The 17,054-nt window shown below is 40.0% G+C and overlaps 1 protein-coding gene across 3 annotated transcripts in view; it reads right to left on the bottom strand.

The window, feature by feature from the left end:
* Positions 1-17,054, bottom strand: part of CACNA2D3 (calcium voltage-gated channel auxiliary subunit alpha2delta 3) — a 494,938-nt gene that overhangs the window by 276,702 nt on the left and 201,182 nt on the right. For all 3 annotated transcript variants that reach the window (XM_081848836.1, XM_081848837.1, XM_081848838.1), the window contains exon 5: positions 7,410-7,572. In XM_081848836.1, coding sequence (XP_081704962.1) covers positions 7,410-7,572 — 163 coding nt within the window. The remainder of the gene's footprint in view (positions 1-7,409; positions 7,573-17,054) is intronic.

Below are 17,054 nucleotides of genomic sequence, written 5' to 3'. Positions count from 1 at the left end.
ACTCTAAAGATTTGCTCCTGAGACCTGATTCCCAGACTGATTTGCCCATATTGTGTGGCTAAAATTACAGTATGGAGACGGTTTATGTGTTTACTCCTGAGACAAACACGGATATGCCAAGAATCTGGGAATAGTTAAGCATGCTCATGTCTGTCTCATTTGTAGACAGGCTAATAAATCCTCCCCATGTTGCAAATGTTGACAGAGGAGTGATTTGTGGGAGTGCTTCTCTGATGCAATTGTTAGCATGGGAAGTAGCCTCGAATGGTGATAAGGAGTTATTTTCAGCCTAATTTTTGTTTCCCATCCAAAAACTATACCAACGTTTTGAATTCATCTGGGTACAGATTTCATTTCGCATTAAATTGCTTATGAGTTTCACAGGGATGGAGCCAGAGTCCTGAGCAAAATTAGACTAGCTGGGCAGAGTGGGTTTGGGATCTGGCCTGCCTAAAAAGCTAGAGGGCTCTGAAAGAAGAGCCCGCTTCTGTTGTTGCGCTCCAGGCCAGGGTATATTAAATGATCACCTTCCCCACTTGGTTTAAGATCTTCAGTGTGTGTGTGTGTGTGTGTGTGTGTGTGTGTTAGTCAGACATACCGAAGTCCCCTTAACCTAGACTCTATATTCCCCACTCCCTCTCTCCCCCTGGCTCAAGCAACTTGCAACAGCCTTCAAGCAGTGGAGCCCAGCCAAGGAGCTCTGCAGAACCCATTAATAAATCAGTTTAGTTTCACCATGCCAGGTATGGAACCTTACATCATATCTAACAAATCTTGTGTTAAAATTTATCCAGGTCTTGCCTGGATCCAGTATTGTAGAAACAAAGTCTAATTAACCTTGAAAAAATTATGTTACTCAGATTCTCCTTTCCAAAGATACCTGCATCAAGTGAGTTTATTCATTAACATAATGTTTCAGATTCTCTGCTTCTAGTGCTGCTTCCACATTGGGCATTTCATGTAGACTAGCCTGTTTTCAGGCACAGGGTACTATAGGACAACATACACCCTCCTCTCTTCCAGATTCTGCTGGTGGAAAGAGCACCACTGGTGGAATGGCTCTGCCATAGTGGAGCCCCCAAGCTGCCTGTGATGGCTGAGATGCAATGCTGGCAGTAGCCAGCAGAAATCCCAGAAGCAGGGTGTTTTGCACCAAGGGAAGGCTTGAAGGTTTCGCATCCATAGGATCAAAATCCCATGGGTACCAATCTTTGGGATTCTCTGCTGCACCAATCTGGAAATGGCTGCAGCAACTTTTCTCCCATCCCTCACAAAAGCCCCTGGCTAAAGCATGTGTGCCAAACTCAAGGCACCAGACTACACAAGGTACTTTTCAATGCCCCCCAAAAATGACAGAGATCATAGAGTCATAGAACTAAGCTCCAAGGCCGCCATCAGACCAATGTTGTCTTGTTCTCTTGGATTTGGTCTTTAAGGAAATACAGCACCCATGGCTCAGGGACTTAACACATTCCATTCAGGATCCAATGATTTCTAACATAAGGGGTTCACATGAAACTCTTCATGCATTAAAACCATGCTCAGGAATTATGAGAGTTGTAGTCCAGCAATATCTGGAGGGCCACAGGTTAGCTACTCTTACAGTAAACATTTATGCTGTGCTCCACAGCCTTCCTGGCTGCCAATGCGTCCTGATTCGAAAAAGGTCCATGGGAGGAGCCATCTTCAACTAGGCTTTAATTGGTGCTTTTGTAATCACCTACCCAGGTGGACTCTTTTGCATTGCTTTAACACAAGCCCTCTTACAAAACACCACATTCCTTTGGTAAATAAGGGCACTGTGGTCAGATATAATGAGCTTCCATCTTTTGATTTGGGGGAAGTATATAAAAATAGAATTCTAAAATTCTGGAAAACTGAAATTAAGCTTGCAACCCAATGTACCATGGCTAGTTTTATAGAACTCACAAAACTGATTTTAGTTATTTCTGAATAAATATCAGTGTTGTGCTGTATGAACTGCTTAATTTATTTCTAGAAATACTGCACATTGCATAGATTGGGTTGTTTTTGTTTTTATAATGTATTTTGTGTTTCTATATTGTGATTTTATATTGCAACCACCCTGAGGGTATAGGATGGTATAGAAACTTACTTACTTAATTAATTAATAATAGAAGAGCTCAGGATACTACAAATCCAGAGAAATTAAGTTCAGTGCCTAACTAGAACTCATTTTGAATTGTGTCCAAGTAAAAATAAAAAGAACAAAAAAGATTGGTTAATCTAAAAAAGAAAAGAGAGGAAGACAGAGAGCAAGAATTTGTAAATTCTCAAACCTAGTTCTTAAATGTTGTACACTTCAGCTAAGTATTAACGCTAAGCAAGTAGAGGGCATCTTTCTTTTTTTTCCAATACAGTTCCAAAGTGTGATCTGTTTTATATAGAAAGGAGAAATGAATAATTACCATATTCTAAGATAACAGAGTGAAGAAATCCCACCATGGAATAAGTGTTTAAGAAAAAGTGTGCATGTATCTTTTGTAGATCTTTAAACCTTCCTTCTATACTATAAATAAATGTTGTAATATTTACATTTGCCTCACAACCATCTGAATGTAAGCCTGGCATTGCCAATCCCAAAGGACTTCGGAAAGTACTGATTATGACGTCATTTGCCATTGAGTGCAAAGGTTTAGACTAGCTCCCAAATGCATATTTTCATGGCAGCTATTGCATCTGTTTTTGGTTGAAAGGGCAAAATAGTATTCTGTTATTCATACTGAAAGCAATATCTCTAGTCCAGAGATATGTGTCCCCCTACCAAGGATTGCACTCTCATTTATTTATTTATTGCATTTTTATTGTGGCCTTTGCTGTAAACATTCCGGGGGTGGATTGATCACAAACTGGACAAGGGATAGATTTTAAAAAACAAAACAGAAGCAAAAAACAGAAACAAATGAAACATCCTGCTCATGAGAACTCTTCAGATGTATGGTATAAATATATTTATTTCATTTAGCCCATCCCCGGAGCTCAGCCACTTCGTCCCTGGTGTGGGGACTGTGGCTGAAAAATCCACAGCAGTGAACTGTGAACAAGCAGGCTATCAATTTAAACAATGGAGCAGTTTTGCAGGAACGCAGGCTTGGAGGGAAGCTATTATAAATAATGGTGCCTCAAAGAAAATAGCTCTGTGGAATACAAATAAAAATCTATTCCTGCTTGCGAAAAGATTAGATCACTTGTTGAAAGAAAGCTGGTGCTGGAAAACATCAATACATGGTACACTCAATTTACATTATAGGACATTTCTACAAAGTGCTGCTGGTATCTCCCCACCAGTATCTCCCCAGCATGTAACTAATGCCTAGAATCAGGGCTACTGCACATCCCACTCACCTCTTTTACCAAACAAGATAAGCTGGGATGGGGCAGAGTTGCAGAGAGACACCTTTTGGTTGTCTATTGCATTTTCCCAACCCCTTTGTTTCATCCCCTTTGTTTATATGCTTTTTGTCAATGAACTGAACATACTGTACCAAACAGATCATATGAAATACCCACAATGAGATTTGAAATAGCCACATGATCTTTTTGTTTTACTTGCTAGGGTCAATGTTTGATTCCAAAATTACAACATGGGGGCACAGACGTGAGTTTATTTAGAAATATATCACTCTTAGGCACAACCACCTTGAGTCTTAGCTTCCAATTTCGTTGCAGAATATTTTTGGCTCAAGAAACCTATTTCTGTGCACCTGGAGGCTTCCTAAACTTTTCTTTCATGGATTTTGTGGCTTCCCATTCCTCTCCTCTGTTTATGCTTGCGACATCATCAGGTCTGCCTCACGAACCCCTTGAGAGTATAATACTATTATAAAAATCTTGCATAAATGAAATTACTTAGCTGGGGGGGGGGGTCCCTTGCCTAAGATACAAGGTACAATCGTTATTCCAAAGTCGCACACAATCTAACAGCAAACTTAATTTACTGTTTCATAGATGAAGAGAAGTACAAGGTTGCATGCCGCTATATCCATTTTCAAAAATCTGGTGTCCAGCATACAGGTATTTTCAGCTCCATGGTGCATAAAGGCTTATCAGCCATGAAAGCTAACAAATTAAACACAGCGGTGACAGGTGAAATTTTATTTCAGGTCTTCACTACTCGGCTAGAAGATAGATGTATATATATAGACTACAATCAATATGCATCATTCAAGGGATGAAAAATTTCTAGTTATAATATCTTAGAAAATAGGTAATCTTAGCTTGACAGTCACTTGGAAAGAGCTGCTAGGGAAGTATGACTGAATGATATTCATAGCTCCTTTTAAGTGGCAAATTGAAAAAACCCTACTTCATCAAAAGTGGCTGTGGTTCATCACATTGCAATATATTTTTGAGAAGGCTCTATACACTCAGAAGAACTTCTTCTCCAAGGCAATCAGAGCATTGATTACAGTTTGCATTTATCAACTTTCAGCAAATCAACTCATAGTATGCAGGGGAGCCAGAGAAAGCCATGAGATGGGGTTACGCCTCCCCCCCCCACGTGGCCTTCTCTCCCTCTCACTGGGCCATAAAGATTAAGAGACCTTTTAAGTTCACTTTCAAAAATCAAAGTTTGGAGTCTACCATCACCATAACTGCTGAGCTGGGAGAAGCAAATGACAAAATCAAACTACAAATGCATGTCCCACAGAGATCTGAACTGGGGGTGGGGGGAATCCAGTCTTTGTAAAGTTTCTTTTTTTAAAAAAAACAATTAGTTAACAACACATAACATAACAAAATAATACGATACAACCCCATCTGTTTCACTATACTTAGTTATTTTCTACATTTTCTGAGTGGTTTTTGTTCTACTGCCCAAAGGAAAGGAAAGTGTGAGAAATATACTTGTTATGTACTTGATCCCTGTTGCTATCTTAGCTGTTAAAAAAACAAAAAACCCAAGAAACAAAATTGCCATCCTGAATAGGAAATCAGTAGCAGGTAAAAAAGTCATTTACCCAAACTAAATTATCCGTGGGCAAGATACCTGCAGCTGCATTCCTTTTAACTCCTGTCCGATGTATGATGCTGAAATCCCCAGAGACCAGTCCCCACTCCTATGTTTACGCTTTGCACTTGAAGCCAAACTACCATTCCCCTCAATGGAAGCTGTCCTTCTCACATTAGTAGCAGATTCAGGGGGGGAATCTGGACTGGGACTGCAGTGGGTGTAGGATTAGAAAATATCTACCCCCACACCAGTGTTCTGATTCTGTTCAGCCCCACCATACCATTAAATAGTCATCTGTACAATGGCCCATCTAGTCCAGCATCCTGTTCTCACAGTGGCCAACCAGAGGCCCATGGAAAGCCCATTAGCAGAACCTGGGTGCAACAGTTATCTCCTGTATGATTCCCAGTACAGTGGTACCTCTGGATGCAAACGGGATCCGTTCCGGAGCCCCGTTTGCATCCTGAAGCGAACGCACCCCGCGTCTGCATGGGTTGCGATTCGCCACTTCCGCTCATGACGTCATTTTGAGCGTCTGCGCATGCACGAGCTTCGAAATCCAGAAGTAACACGCTCCATTACATTCAGGTCGCCGCAGAGAGCAACACGAAAATGTTCAACCTGAAACTACTTCAACCTGAGGTATGACTGTAACTGATATTCAGAGGCCTTTGACAGTGAAGGTAGAACATATCCATAATGGCTGGTAGGTGTAGGTAGCCTTATCCTCTGTAAATTTGACTAATCCTCTTTTAAAGGAACAGGCAGGTGCTTGAGACAGGCCTCAGCTGAAGAAGGGAGGGAGGAGGGGGTTATGACAACCCTTTGCTGCTTCTGCTGCATGCCCTGCAGCATGGATTGTTCCAAAGTTGTTGTGGGGGAGAGGAGCCCAGTACAGAGGTATCATAGCGATAATCGTGATAATAATGAGCATGACTAAGTTAGGGCCATTAACCTCTATGGGTTTACTCAGAGCAAAATCTAATTGAACGCCACACTAAATATCAGCAACTGTGAAGGACAACAAATTCAGCTCTGTGACAACCAGCTGCTTAGCCCATCCAAAGTGTACATTGAAAAGTGAAAGACCTGTGTTGATATTAAGCAATCTGCACAACCGCTTCTGAGGAAACATCTAGCCATGATATCGCTAGATTGCCAATGACATCACTTTGGGCCTGCACAGTCATTTTGTTTGGGAGGAGAACTGCCTCTCACATTCCTCCCCATTCCACCCAGCAACAAGAGCAAGTGTCAAGTGAACATGAATTAACTGAGTATAACTCAGACTCTCCCAAAGCACCTGATCTGTCCTCAGAATACAGAGCAATGTTAACCAGGTGTCTAGAAATACTGTGTTCCACTAAAGGCAGTATAACTCAGCTCCTCCATTACTTTATTTCCACAGGGAAAGGGACACACATACAGCCAAAGCTCATACTGGGTCAAGCGCTCTCCCCAGAATGTAATAACTGAATAGGCCCTCAGGATTGCTCTGAGGATTGCTGGGATGATAAATGAAGTAAGAATTGTTAATGTGCTATAGAAACCAAACGTTAATATTTTCCCTTAAACTTTTGTTCCAAAACTGGTTTTGTTTCCAGATTAGCAGACAGATGGATTACAGAGTGGGGAAACAAAAGATCCCGACTTTTTCTTTTTCTTTTCTTTTGGAGAGTTGCATTCCTGTATCTGACAGAACGGTACCAGCAAAACTGGTCCATTTAAAATGTCATATAGATACATAACTTGTCACTTTATACGGTGTGAATGAGTATCATTCGCTGCAATATAATGATTGGAAATTAGTCAAGTTTTCTCAATGTCTTTCTTCACATGATTGAATTTCCCGTCCTACATTTTGTGCAATCCATATGTTTTGATATAAAAACTTGATAGCACAGCTTCAAATTTTCAGCAACATATTGTTTGCTTTATATTTGTCAGTTGAGCTGAAGTAAAACATATCCCCCGCTGACAAGAATGCCTGAAAATATTCATGGACATTACCATCTCTCTCGGAAAAAAACTCAATAATTCTGGTAACACGGATAAAATCTTTTCCTGCGTTTTCTAGAAACTCACTGCAATACAAAGGGATTGGGGGGGGGCAGCTTCAGGGAAAAAAATGCACCAAAAGTATACAACAATATCTAGCTTGGTGATAGAGCAGCACCCAGAAGTCACCACTTAAAACAGAATTTGATTATTTCCCCCTTATTTGGAACAGGATTGAGAAATGTACTTTCTCATGAATTGCTTTGTATTTATTAGCTGTATTTTGATTTTCTACAAAGGTGTTGGACTTTAATATATTGGTTCCCAGAAGCTTCTTTTAGCGTCGCTTAAACTCTCACAATGACTAGCTTTATCAAACTACTTTCTTGTGTGAAGAAGCAGCTTTAATGTCATACAATGGAGTACATCCACTTACCTTTGTTGTACATGTTGGTTGGCACTTGGACATCACTCAGGGTAACATTCACAGGCAAGTTATTAAAATGGTCATTTGGTTCTAGGATGAATTCCTTCCCCAGTTCTAAGAAGTTCCCATCTTCATCCCGCTCATTAATGAGGACAGCATTGAAATATTCATACTGAAAAAAGAAATCCAGTAATGACATTACCAAAACAGCACTCTTAAATACTTAAAACATGTTTATGCACTGCTTCAGTATTCATTACATCCTACGATATACAATATTTGGATGAGAATGTAAGAAGAACCCTTGTGGATTAGACCACCTAGCTGAGCACTCCATTTCCTAACAGAGCCCAATCAGGTTCCTCTTGGGAAGCCCACTAGCAGCACACAAAGACAATAAACATCTTGCATCGTTGGCCCCCAAAAGTATAATGCTTATGATCGGAGGGGTGGGGGGTGTTTGCATATAAACCTCATGACTTGCAGCCATCAACTCCTTTCTGTGCTACAGCTTTTACCTAATGGCGATGGCACAATCATATTTATTACATCACTTGTTGAACATATAACCCATAGCCAAGCCAAGTGTTTCACAATTACATCAGAACAAATGATTGCTGCAGGCCAACAACAACCAGGTATAGACTGACTCTGTGAGCTCAATATTTAATGTTCAATCCACAACTGCACATAAAGATGGCACCTAGTTGAATGTGGGTGCCAAAGGAACAACACACAACCTGCTCAGCATCAGTACAACAAACACATCCATCTTTATATTTAAACCTAACTTGTATTGAATAACAATTTTTGAAGTCTAAGCTTTCGTTCTTTTAATGATTGGCCCTGCAATTATTTTTAGCCAAATGAGTTGCATTTGTGGTGTAATTACTTTCCTCTTTACTACAGGCGTATATACCCTGATATGGCATTTGAAGGAGAAAGATTTGCAGATTTCTGAATAGGCTTTAGCCTTTCTTCAGACATTAAATAAAAGATAAGCAAAAGCAATTTAGATAAAAAAATATTGATTATTTTTGTGTGTGACCTAGGTCAAACAAGAATTCTATCAGATTCTATACAGAGCAAACTAACCTCTCGGTTATCTTTCACTCATAGGGAATTTTTTAAAAGTGAAAGTAAAATAATGAAGAAAATATAACGTTAGAAGACATGTTAACTGTTTTTGTTACTATACTATTGTTTCAATTTTGTATTATTATTTGATAATCTTTCACAATAGAAAAATTAGCCAACTATAACTGATTCAACTATAATGCTGTTTAGTACTATTAGCATAAATTACTCTGGTTTCTCTTCAGATCGTAGAAATCTTTCACCTTTACTAATGAGGAGCATAATAATAATAATAATAATAATAATAATAATAATAATAATAATAATAATAATAATATATTTATACCCCGCCCATCTGGGGGTTTTCACCTTTCACCTGGCACAGTAACCAGGTGGGAAGACCCTCACACCAAAATGTAATACGGGTAGTAGTTGTAGATTGTGATAGCATCTACAATACCCACGAAATACACAATTATTATTCTTTTTTTAAAAAACCACACATTCTACACAGGATTGTATAGTGTTGACTCCAGGAGAGGCCTATTCCCAAGAAGCCACTGTAGAGGGAGCATGGGAGTATGGAGTGCCAAGGAAGCGAGACACACAGTCTCCAAGGAGCAGGTAGCAGACACCACTGCCGCTGAAGGCTGGAACTGCTGCCCCTGTGGATCCTGCCACCCTTCCTCATGGGTGGGCCGGCCCTGATTGAGGGTGTCTTGCCTAAAGGCCCTCCAAAACCAGGAGCCAATACTATTCTTGTATCATTCTACTGTTTCAACCATTTTGTGATGTTGTGTAGTTGTTGTTGTTGTTTTCGCACTTTTTAAAAACTGTATTTTATTTTTTGGTGTAACCTACCCCAGGAAAACTTGAACATTTGTCACTGCAAATGTGTGATATAAACTGAATGAATGGATGCTAAATGAATGAATATTAAGCAAAGTATTTCACTTAATAAATAAAATGAAGCCACTTTCCTGCTTTTCAAATCCAATACTTCGTGTCCTGTAGATGTATAATAATGAATAGCATTTTTTTTATCTCTAGCTCTCTGTGGCAACCACTGAAATATATGTACACAGTGATCTTTCTCATTCTTAATATCCTCCCCTAGCTAATCATACACGGCCCCTGTAACATTTCCTCTTCTTACACACTTGAATTATCTCTCATTTGCCAAGCTGAGTAGCACTGTCACTTCATGTGGCCAGAATACTATATTGTTTTAAGATTGGGGAATTATGACAGGAGAGAGTTTAATGGAGCCAGACATGCTGCTGGAGCCTCCCTTAATCACTTGTGGCAAAGTTTCCAGGTAATTTTGTGGGTGGAGCAGGGGGGCTAGGGAGATTTCTTGTAATTAAACTAGATAAGCTGGATTTTCCTTTATTCTAAAAGGGTGCATGACTTTCCCTCCCCCAGCTGAGGATGATGTAACCTCGGTGTCTGTCAATGGAAACAACAAAAATATTTCTAACCCGCCCTTCATTATGACCGATCTCAGAACAAGTTACAGATTAAAATCCATCCAAATTCAACAATCACAATGGGGGGGGGATTCACTTAATAACAAGACCAGATAAAAGGAATATATTACAACCAAATCCTTAAAATATAGATCTTTAAAGCACAGAGTGGGCTATAACCTAAAGCTAATGTCCTGCAAATGCCCAAAGAAACAAATAGGTTTTCACTTGGTGCATAAATAAGAAAATAATACGTGTATCACTAATGAGGGTGTTTCACAACTGAGGTGCTACCACCCAGAAGGCCTTTTCCCATGTCATCATACAGCCAATAGGGGGATAATTAAGAAGGGCTTCCTCTTGGCGCATGGGCAGCCCAGTACAGGCAGAGGTGGTCCTTCAGGTATAAGGTCCCAGGTTGTTCAGGCTCATTACTAGCACCTTGAAAATGGCCTTAAAGCATACTGACACCTAATGTTAAGTCTTTCAGAAATGGTATTATATCATTCTGGCCAAGTGAACCACTTAACACACTAGCAGTCACTTTATGCACTAATTTGCAGAGAGTGTAGAACGAAGAGATTAACCAAAACAAGTTTCTGCCTTCCCTCAAAAAGCCTCATTATCTGCATTTGGAGGAAGTCCATGATGCCTACACCATTTGCTGAGAGGGGAGAGGCTGAGGTGCCAATCCACCTACTCACTCTCCTTTTCTCTGTTCCCCCCAACACACCTGAAGGTGGGTACAGAGGGCAGCCCAGTATGAAAGAGAAGACCCAGCAACCCTGCACCCTATAATATTTGGGAACTGCCTCTCTCTGGAGACTTGATGTGAGGCAGTAGATCTGGGGTGTTTAAGCCATGTTTCCACCTATGTTCAGTCGGTATACTTGTAATATACACATCTAACACATAATACATATTAACACACATTACAAAATGTCAATATGCTTCTTGTGACCTTCATCCAAAGGGAACAGTCCTGCATAAGCACTGTGTCCCTGGAGCTTCTCAATGCCTAGAGACATCTGGCATAACAGAACTTCCACCTGAGTGCAGAATTTTGGGTAAAGCACTACTTCTAAAGGAGCAGAGATACCTGCTCAGTTCTATCATTTTACTCATGCACATTTATTTGCTTTTCCTTTGCTATATAACAGCACTTTGCATCCAAACCATATTTTGATGTTTACAGGAGGGAAGTCTGCACAATATTACTTGCATTCAACTTGGCATTGATCCATTAGCAATCTTTTCCCAAGTACCACTTTTCTATTCATTGTGTAATCATTTTTATTATCATCTTATCTTTCAAGATAACATATCTCTCTCTCTCTCTCTCTCTCTCTCTCTCTCTCTCTCTCTCTCTCTCTTTCTCTCCCCACCCCGCCGGGCTTATATAAATATTCAGGTGCTGAACTCCATCCAGCCTCTTTCAACAGCCTTCTTTCGGAGATAGTGACTACTGACACAATAGGTGCAATGTCACACTGGAAAATTTTATTACTTGGTTGACTTTCCTCTCCCTCCTCCTTTGACTCCCCATTCCTGCCGCAAAGTCATGCTTCATATGCACACATGTTCTCTTTATTGCCCATTTCCTGGGTGCCTAACACCTTGTTTCACATACTTTCCCCCCCTTGCTCTCTCACACAGAGGAAAAGAACAGTGCAAGCAAGTTGGAAGGGAAACATCATAGCTAAAGGAGAAGAAAAGTTAACGTATCTAATCTCCTATCTCCTTGGCTAGAGTGTATGCTAATAACAGAACTTTTGAGGTGGTTCAGGATGGGGGTGAGTTTGCCCCCCATTATTATTATTTTTCCTCACCAGGGTGTAATTAGTATCCTCAGCCAGAAACAGACTGTGTTCACTAATGCTTATACGATAACGCTGGGAAAATCCCTAGTGGAGAGATTAAGGAAAGCTTTTTTTTTTTTTTTTTTTTTTTAGACAGAAGTCATGTTGTACAGCATTTTCTCTTGTGAACATCTGCAATTGATTTCGAGAAGGAAAGTGTGTGTGACAACTGAAAGGTGGTAGAAGGAAAATTAAAAATAAAAATTGGGTTTTTAAAAAATGGAAAGTGAATCTATCTGGCTCTCTGGCACCACATTTGAGATAATGCCCCAGGGAAAGGTGCTAAAAGCCATATTTGCTGACAACACAGATACTCGGAGCAGCTAAGCTCTAAGAGAAAATGACTTCAATTCAATCTTGTCAATAGAGGTCAGCCTGTAATACAACCTTAACAAGGTGATTCCAGAGACAGCACAGTATGTTGTGTCTAAAACATATTAGCCTAATAAACAACAAAATGATTGTTTACATTGGGACAAGCCCAAGACAGACGGTGACATGATCACAAAGTGAGATCAATTTAACGGACCTAGAGAGACTAACAATAAGAAAATCTTGGAATGTAACCTAATAGCAAAAGTACTTAATAATTAGCATTTATATGGTGCATTTCAAAGGTTCAAAGCAATCCACATATATTACAGTAATGAATCAACAATTCAGCGTCACATCTATTATTATTTCCTTATTGTGCATGAGAGAGGGAGAGGGAGTGGCTTATAAAAGGTACTTAGTGAGTTCATAGCTGAAATACAGAGGCTGGCATGGTTGGACACCTGCCATGACCCAAGCCTGAGAAGAGGACCCACTACAGACCAATGCAGACCCCATGGACCTCTTGCCATTGGCCCCTACTCACCCACTCTGTCTTCCTGGCATGCAGGAAGAGCAACAGCAAGCAATGGATTGAGCAGCTGCCCCTTCGTGGTCACTCATCTGACCTGTGAATAGTGGTGGTGACTGGGACCATCGTGCTCAATGGCTGACCGAGGGAGGGGTCTATTGAATTCCCAACCAGATCTCCTAAAAAAAAACCCAGACTGACCACTCGTGAGATTAGTGTTGAACCAGTGACATGATGGCTTGCACTTCTTATTGCTACATTGGAGCAGCCTTTAATAAAAAGTAGAAGTCATCTGGCCAAAAAATTAGTGTTGATATTCTATTGCACTTGTGCAAACAACCAAAACTTTCTTGTACATGAGTACTACTTACATAGTTCACACAACATTTCCCTTGTGTGGTGACAGTCAGATGAGGGAGGTAATTCTTCTGAAGTGGGGCACCTCTTATCATAATGCTGCTATACAAATGTATGGTACGAACACACTTGGAATAGCATGTATAGTTCTAGTCACTTTGCTTCATAAAGGATACTGTAGTGCTGGAAAATGTCCAGAAAAGGGCTACCAAAATGGTCAAGGAGTGGTGCAACTCCTCTTTAAGGTTAGAATAGGGTGCACTGGATTATTGCAATGCACTCTATGTGGGGCTTCCCTTGTGCTTGACCTGGAAACTAGAGTTAGTGCAGAACACTGCAGCATGGCTATTGACAGGAGTGAGACCCTGCCAGCATATAACACTTCTACTCAGAGATCTGCACTGGTTGCTGATTCGTTACCAGGCCTAGTTCCAGGTATTCCTTTTAGTATATAAAGCCCCTAGTGGTTTGGGACTAGTTTACTCATAGAATCACCTTACCCCATAGATGTCAACTTGACCACTTGGACCTGTGGACAGCGTTCGAAACTCAAATTCTTCTAGGCATGTTTTGCGACAGGGAATTTCCTTAATGTGGGCAATTTTTTATCTCTGGGAGCAGTACTGCGCCTAAGGTTTCAGATTAAACTGCCACTGCTGGAACCAAAGGAGGACCTTTTTCTGCCTCCCCACTTCCAGCCACTCTCTGAGGACTGGAGAAGGGACCCTCATAAGAATATTAAGGGGAAGTATGGCTTTGTTTTTTGCAGTCTTCAGATGAGGACTAGACTATGTGGAAACTGAAGAGAATATTTTAGCTGCAGTTCATTCATTTTCAGCTTCGTAAGGTAAAGGTACCCCTGACAGTTAGGTCCAGTCGCAAACGACTCTGGGGTTGCGCGCTCATCTCGCTCTATAGGCCAAGGGAGCTGGCGTTTGTCCGCAGGCAGCCTCTGAGTCATGTGGCCAGCATGACTAAGCCGCTTCTGGCAAAACCAGAGCAGTGCACAGAAATGCCGTTTACCTTCCCACCAGAGTGGTACCTATTTATCTACTTGCACTTTCAGTGCTTTTGAACTGCTAGGTGGTCAGGAACTGGGACTGAACAACAGGAGCTCACCCTGTCGCGGGGATTTGAACTGCCCTAGGCTCTGTGGTTTAGACCACAGCACCACCCGCGTCCCTTTTTCAGCTTTGTATTCTTGTTATAAAAAAGCAGCCTAGAAATTCATTTGCAGCGCCCATAACCTAGGTTTAAGGTGCCATTATCTCCTAGCTTTCATATCTCAGTTTCTAATACTGCCTGCAGAAATTGCACTGCTACAGGTGCCACATAATACTCATTCCACCCTGTGGTGGCACCTCCATTTTGGAACTCCCTAACTGTTAGCTGTACTCTTTTTGACACCTGCTTAAAACTATATTTTTATGCAAGCCTATCGAGACACACTGATGTCAGCATATACTAGATTCCACAAGCTCCTGCATCAAACCACATCTCCACACTGACTTATTCCGAAGTAGATGAATTTTCCTCTGTGATGTGCAGCCTTGAATTGCAGTTCCTGCTGTCCTTCTAGAACATCCTCCAGCTTTGTTTGATATTAGACAACATAATTAAGCAACGCTTAAAATCATCTAATGCAGCAACTGGTGAATCTTAAGTCTTACCATTCCAAACCAGTTTCTTCAAACATATACAAACAGCTGAGAAAGGTGGGTGAAAGGGTACAAAATTACTGAATGTATTTGTAAGTAAAGTGAAAGAGATTCTGAACTGAACATGTACAAATCCTCTGCAGATTATTTATTGCTCTCCCATGTAATGTAGCAATCAGGTCAGCTAAACCTGCAGTCAGAATAACAAGGCCACAATGATGACTTAATTTTTTAAAGTTTTTTAAAAGCACATCTGTCTAGAGCCAAAGAGTTTTGAAAAAGTAAAACAAATGCATCTGTCTTAGCCATAAAATCTCATTTTGACACAGAATTACTTAAAGAAAGGGAAAAAGAGAGGTAGTGAGGCTGTCATGCTATACAAACTTACTTGGGAGCAAATTTGGTGGAATTTTGAACAGATATGCATAGGATTTGTTTCCATTCTCATACAGGACTGTACTGTACTGTAGTCTTGCTGTTAAATGATATCCAGTAAAAATCTGTAACCAACTCACTAAAAACTTGTAAAGATTCATATGGATGCTGCCCAAAGGGCAAAATAAAAATCTAGAATTTCATCTCAAAAAGTTTATTATTATTGTCAGGGTAACATCAGAACTTATTAATAGTATAGTGTGCAGTAGTGCTGATTTACTCTTAAAAACCTTCTTACTGAGATTCAGCATCTGCCTACAATAAATTGGATAGTGAGAGAGAGAGAGAGAGAGAGAGAGAGAGAGAGAGAAATCAGCTCCAGTTTGATTCATAATTGCATTTGTACATTCTCTCTATATAATAAAAATGCAATAATGTCACCATGCAGCCCCTATTGGAGGATTTGTAGTGCCACATCACAATCATGAAGTGGAGTAGGGAAACAAACCCTCCACCAGCAACACAAAGAGAACAAGTTTTAAAGAAGACTGCTGCCACTGCCAATGACCTGTCCTCAAAAAAAACTATTTAGAGTCTCACACTCAATAAGCAAAATGGTCCCCCACTCAGGGGGAGCTGAATTTCACCTAAATCCTAAAATTATTGCTGAAAGTTGTCTTTGATCTACTTTTAAAAAAATACGGATGAGCAGCAACAGCTTCAATAACAATTAATAGCTCAGAAATATAATATTATGTACAATATTTTATTATACTTTATTTTATAAAGAGATCTCCCAGAGTAACATTTTCACAGTAACCCTTTGGCTATTTAGGTAAACTCCTTGTTATGTATACTCTGAACAATTTCTAGTTGCTACATTAATCTGAAATACCTGTGAAACAATTTACTGGTATGATTACTGAGCCATAGACATGTCATTCAAATCTGAATACATTCAGAATTATGATTAGATTGTCAAAGTTTAAAATAGTATTAAATCAGCCAACTTCCGATTAACAGTATTCATTGTCTAGCATCAATTTGTATGACGTTGTCATCTACAGTGGTACCTCAGATTAAGTACTTAATTCATTCCGGAGGTCCGTACTTAACCTGAAACTGTTCTTAACCTGAAGCACCACTTTAGCCAATGGGGCCTGCTGCTGCTGCGGCTGCTGCACCACTGGAGCACGATTTCTGTTCTCATCCTGAAGCAAAGTTCTTAACCTGAGGTACTATTTCTGGGTTCGCGGAGTCTGTAACCTGAAGCGTATGTAACCTGAAGTGTATGTAACCCGAGGTACCACTGTATTTAAATCGAAACTAGATCATGCTTCTGGCTATGAAGTTCTGTTCTGAAAACAGTGCAGTTGATGAATTGTATTTGCTTTATTTACTGCCTACGATGAAAACTGGTTTGATTCCATTAAGTGTTTCAAACTCCAAGAAAACAATCCAGAAACAGAGATCCTTGAAGTATATCTAAAACGTTGTGCTTTGGAGGAAATATATTTGCGTATTATCATTATTATCATTTATCATACTGAGTACAAGACTGGAAACGAACGTCTCACAAATGGAAGTCACAATTCAGAGCATATATTATTACTCATTTTAAAAATAAATAAAAGTGTAACACTACATACTTTTTGGTTTATGACTGGATTTTTATTTCACCACCATCCAAACAGCTTAGGACAGGTCACAACAATATAAAGACTAAAAGGTTTGCTCTCTCTCCCCCACACCCTTTCCTTCTCTCTCTACATGTGTGTACGTGTGTGAGTACAGTATCAATGCAGAGCCATAAAACCTAATAAAAACCATTTTTATTTACTTCATGAAATTTATTTACCGCTTGATTGTGAATATAAAGACCACAAAGCAACATACAAAAAGAAGATAAAAAAATCATTAGTAAAAGCAACTATTTAAAACACGGGGGTGGGGGAAATCAACTTTAAACTAAAAACAGATCCAAACACACATCAGCTTTCTCTATATCTGGGTTG

Source organism: Podarcis erhardii, assembly GCF_964252035.2.
Source record: "Podarcis erhardii genome assembly, chromosome: 2".
In the NCBI taxonomy this organism is placed as follows: domain Eukaryota; kingdom Metazoa; phylum Chordata; class Lepidosauria; order Squamata; family Lacertidae; genus Podarcis; species Podarcis erhardii.
This window is presented reverse-complemented; position numbering and strand designations above follow the sequence as displayed.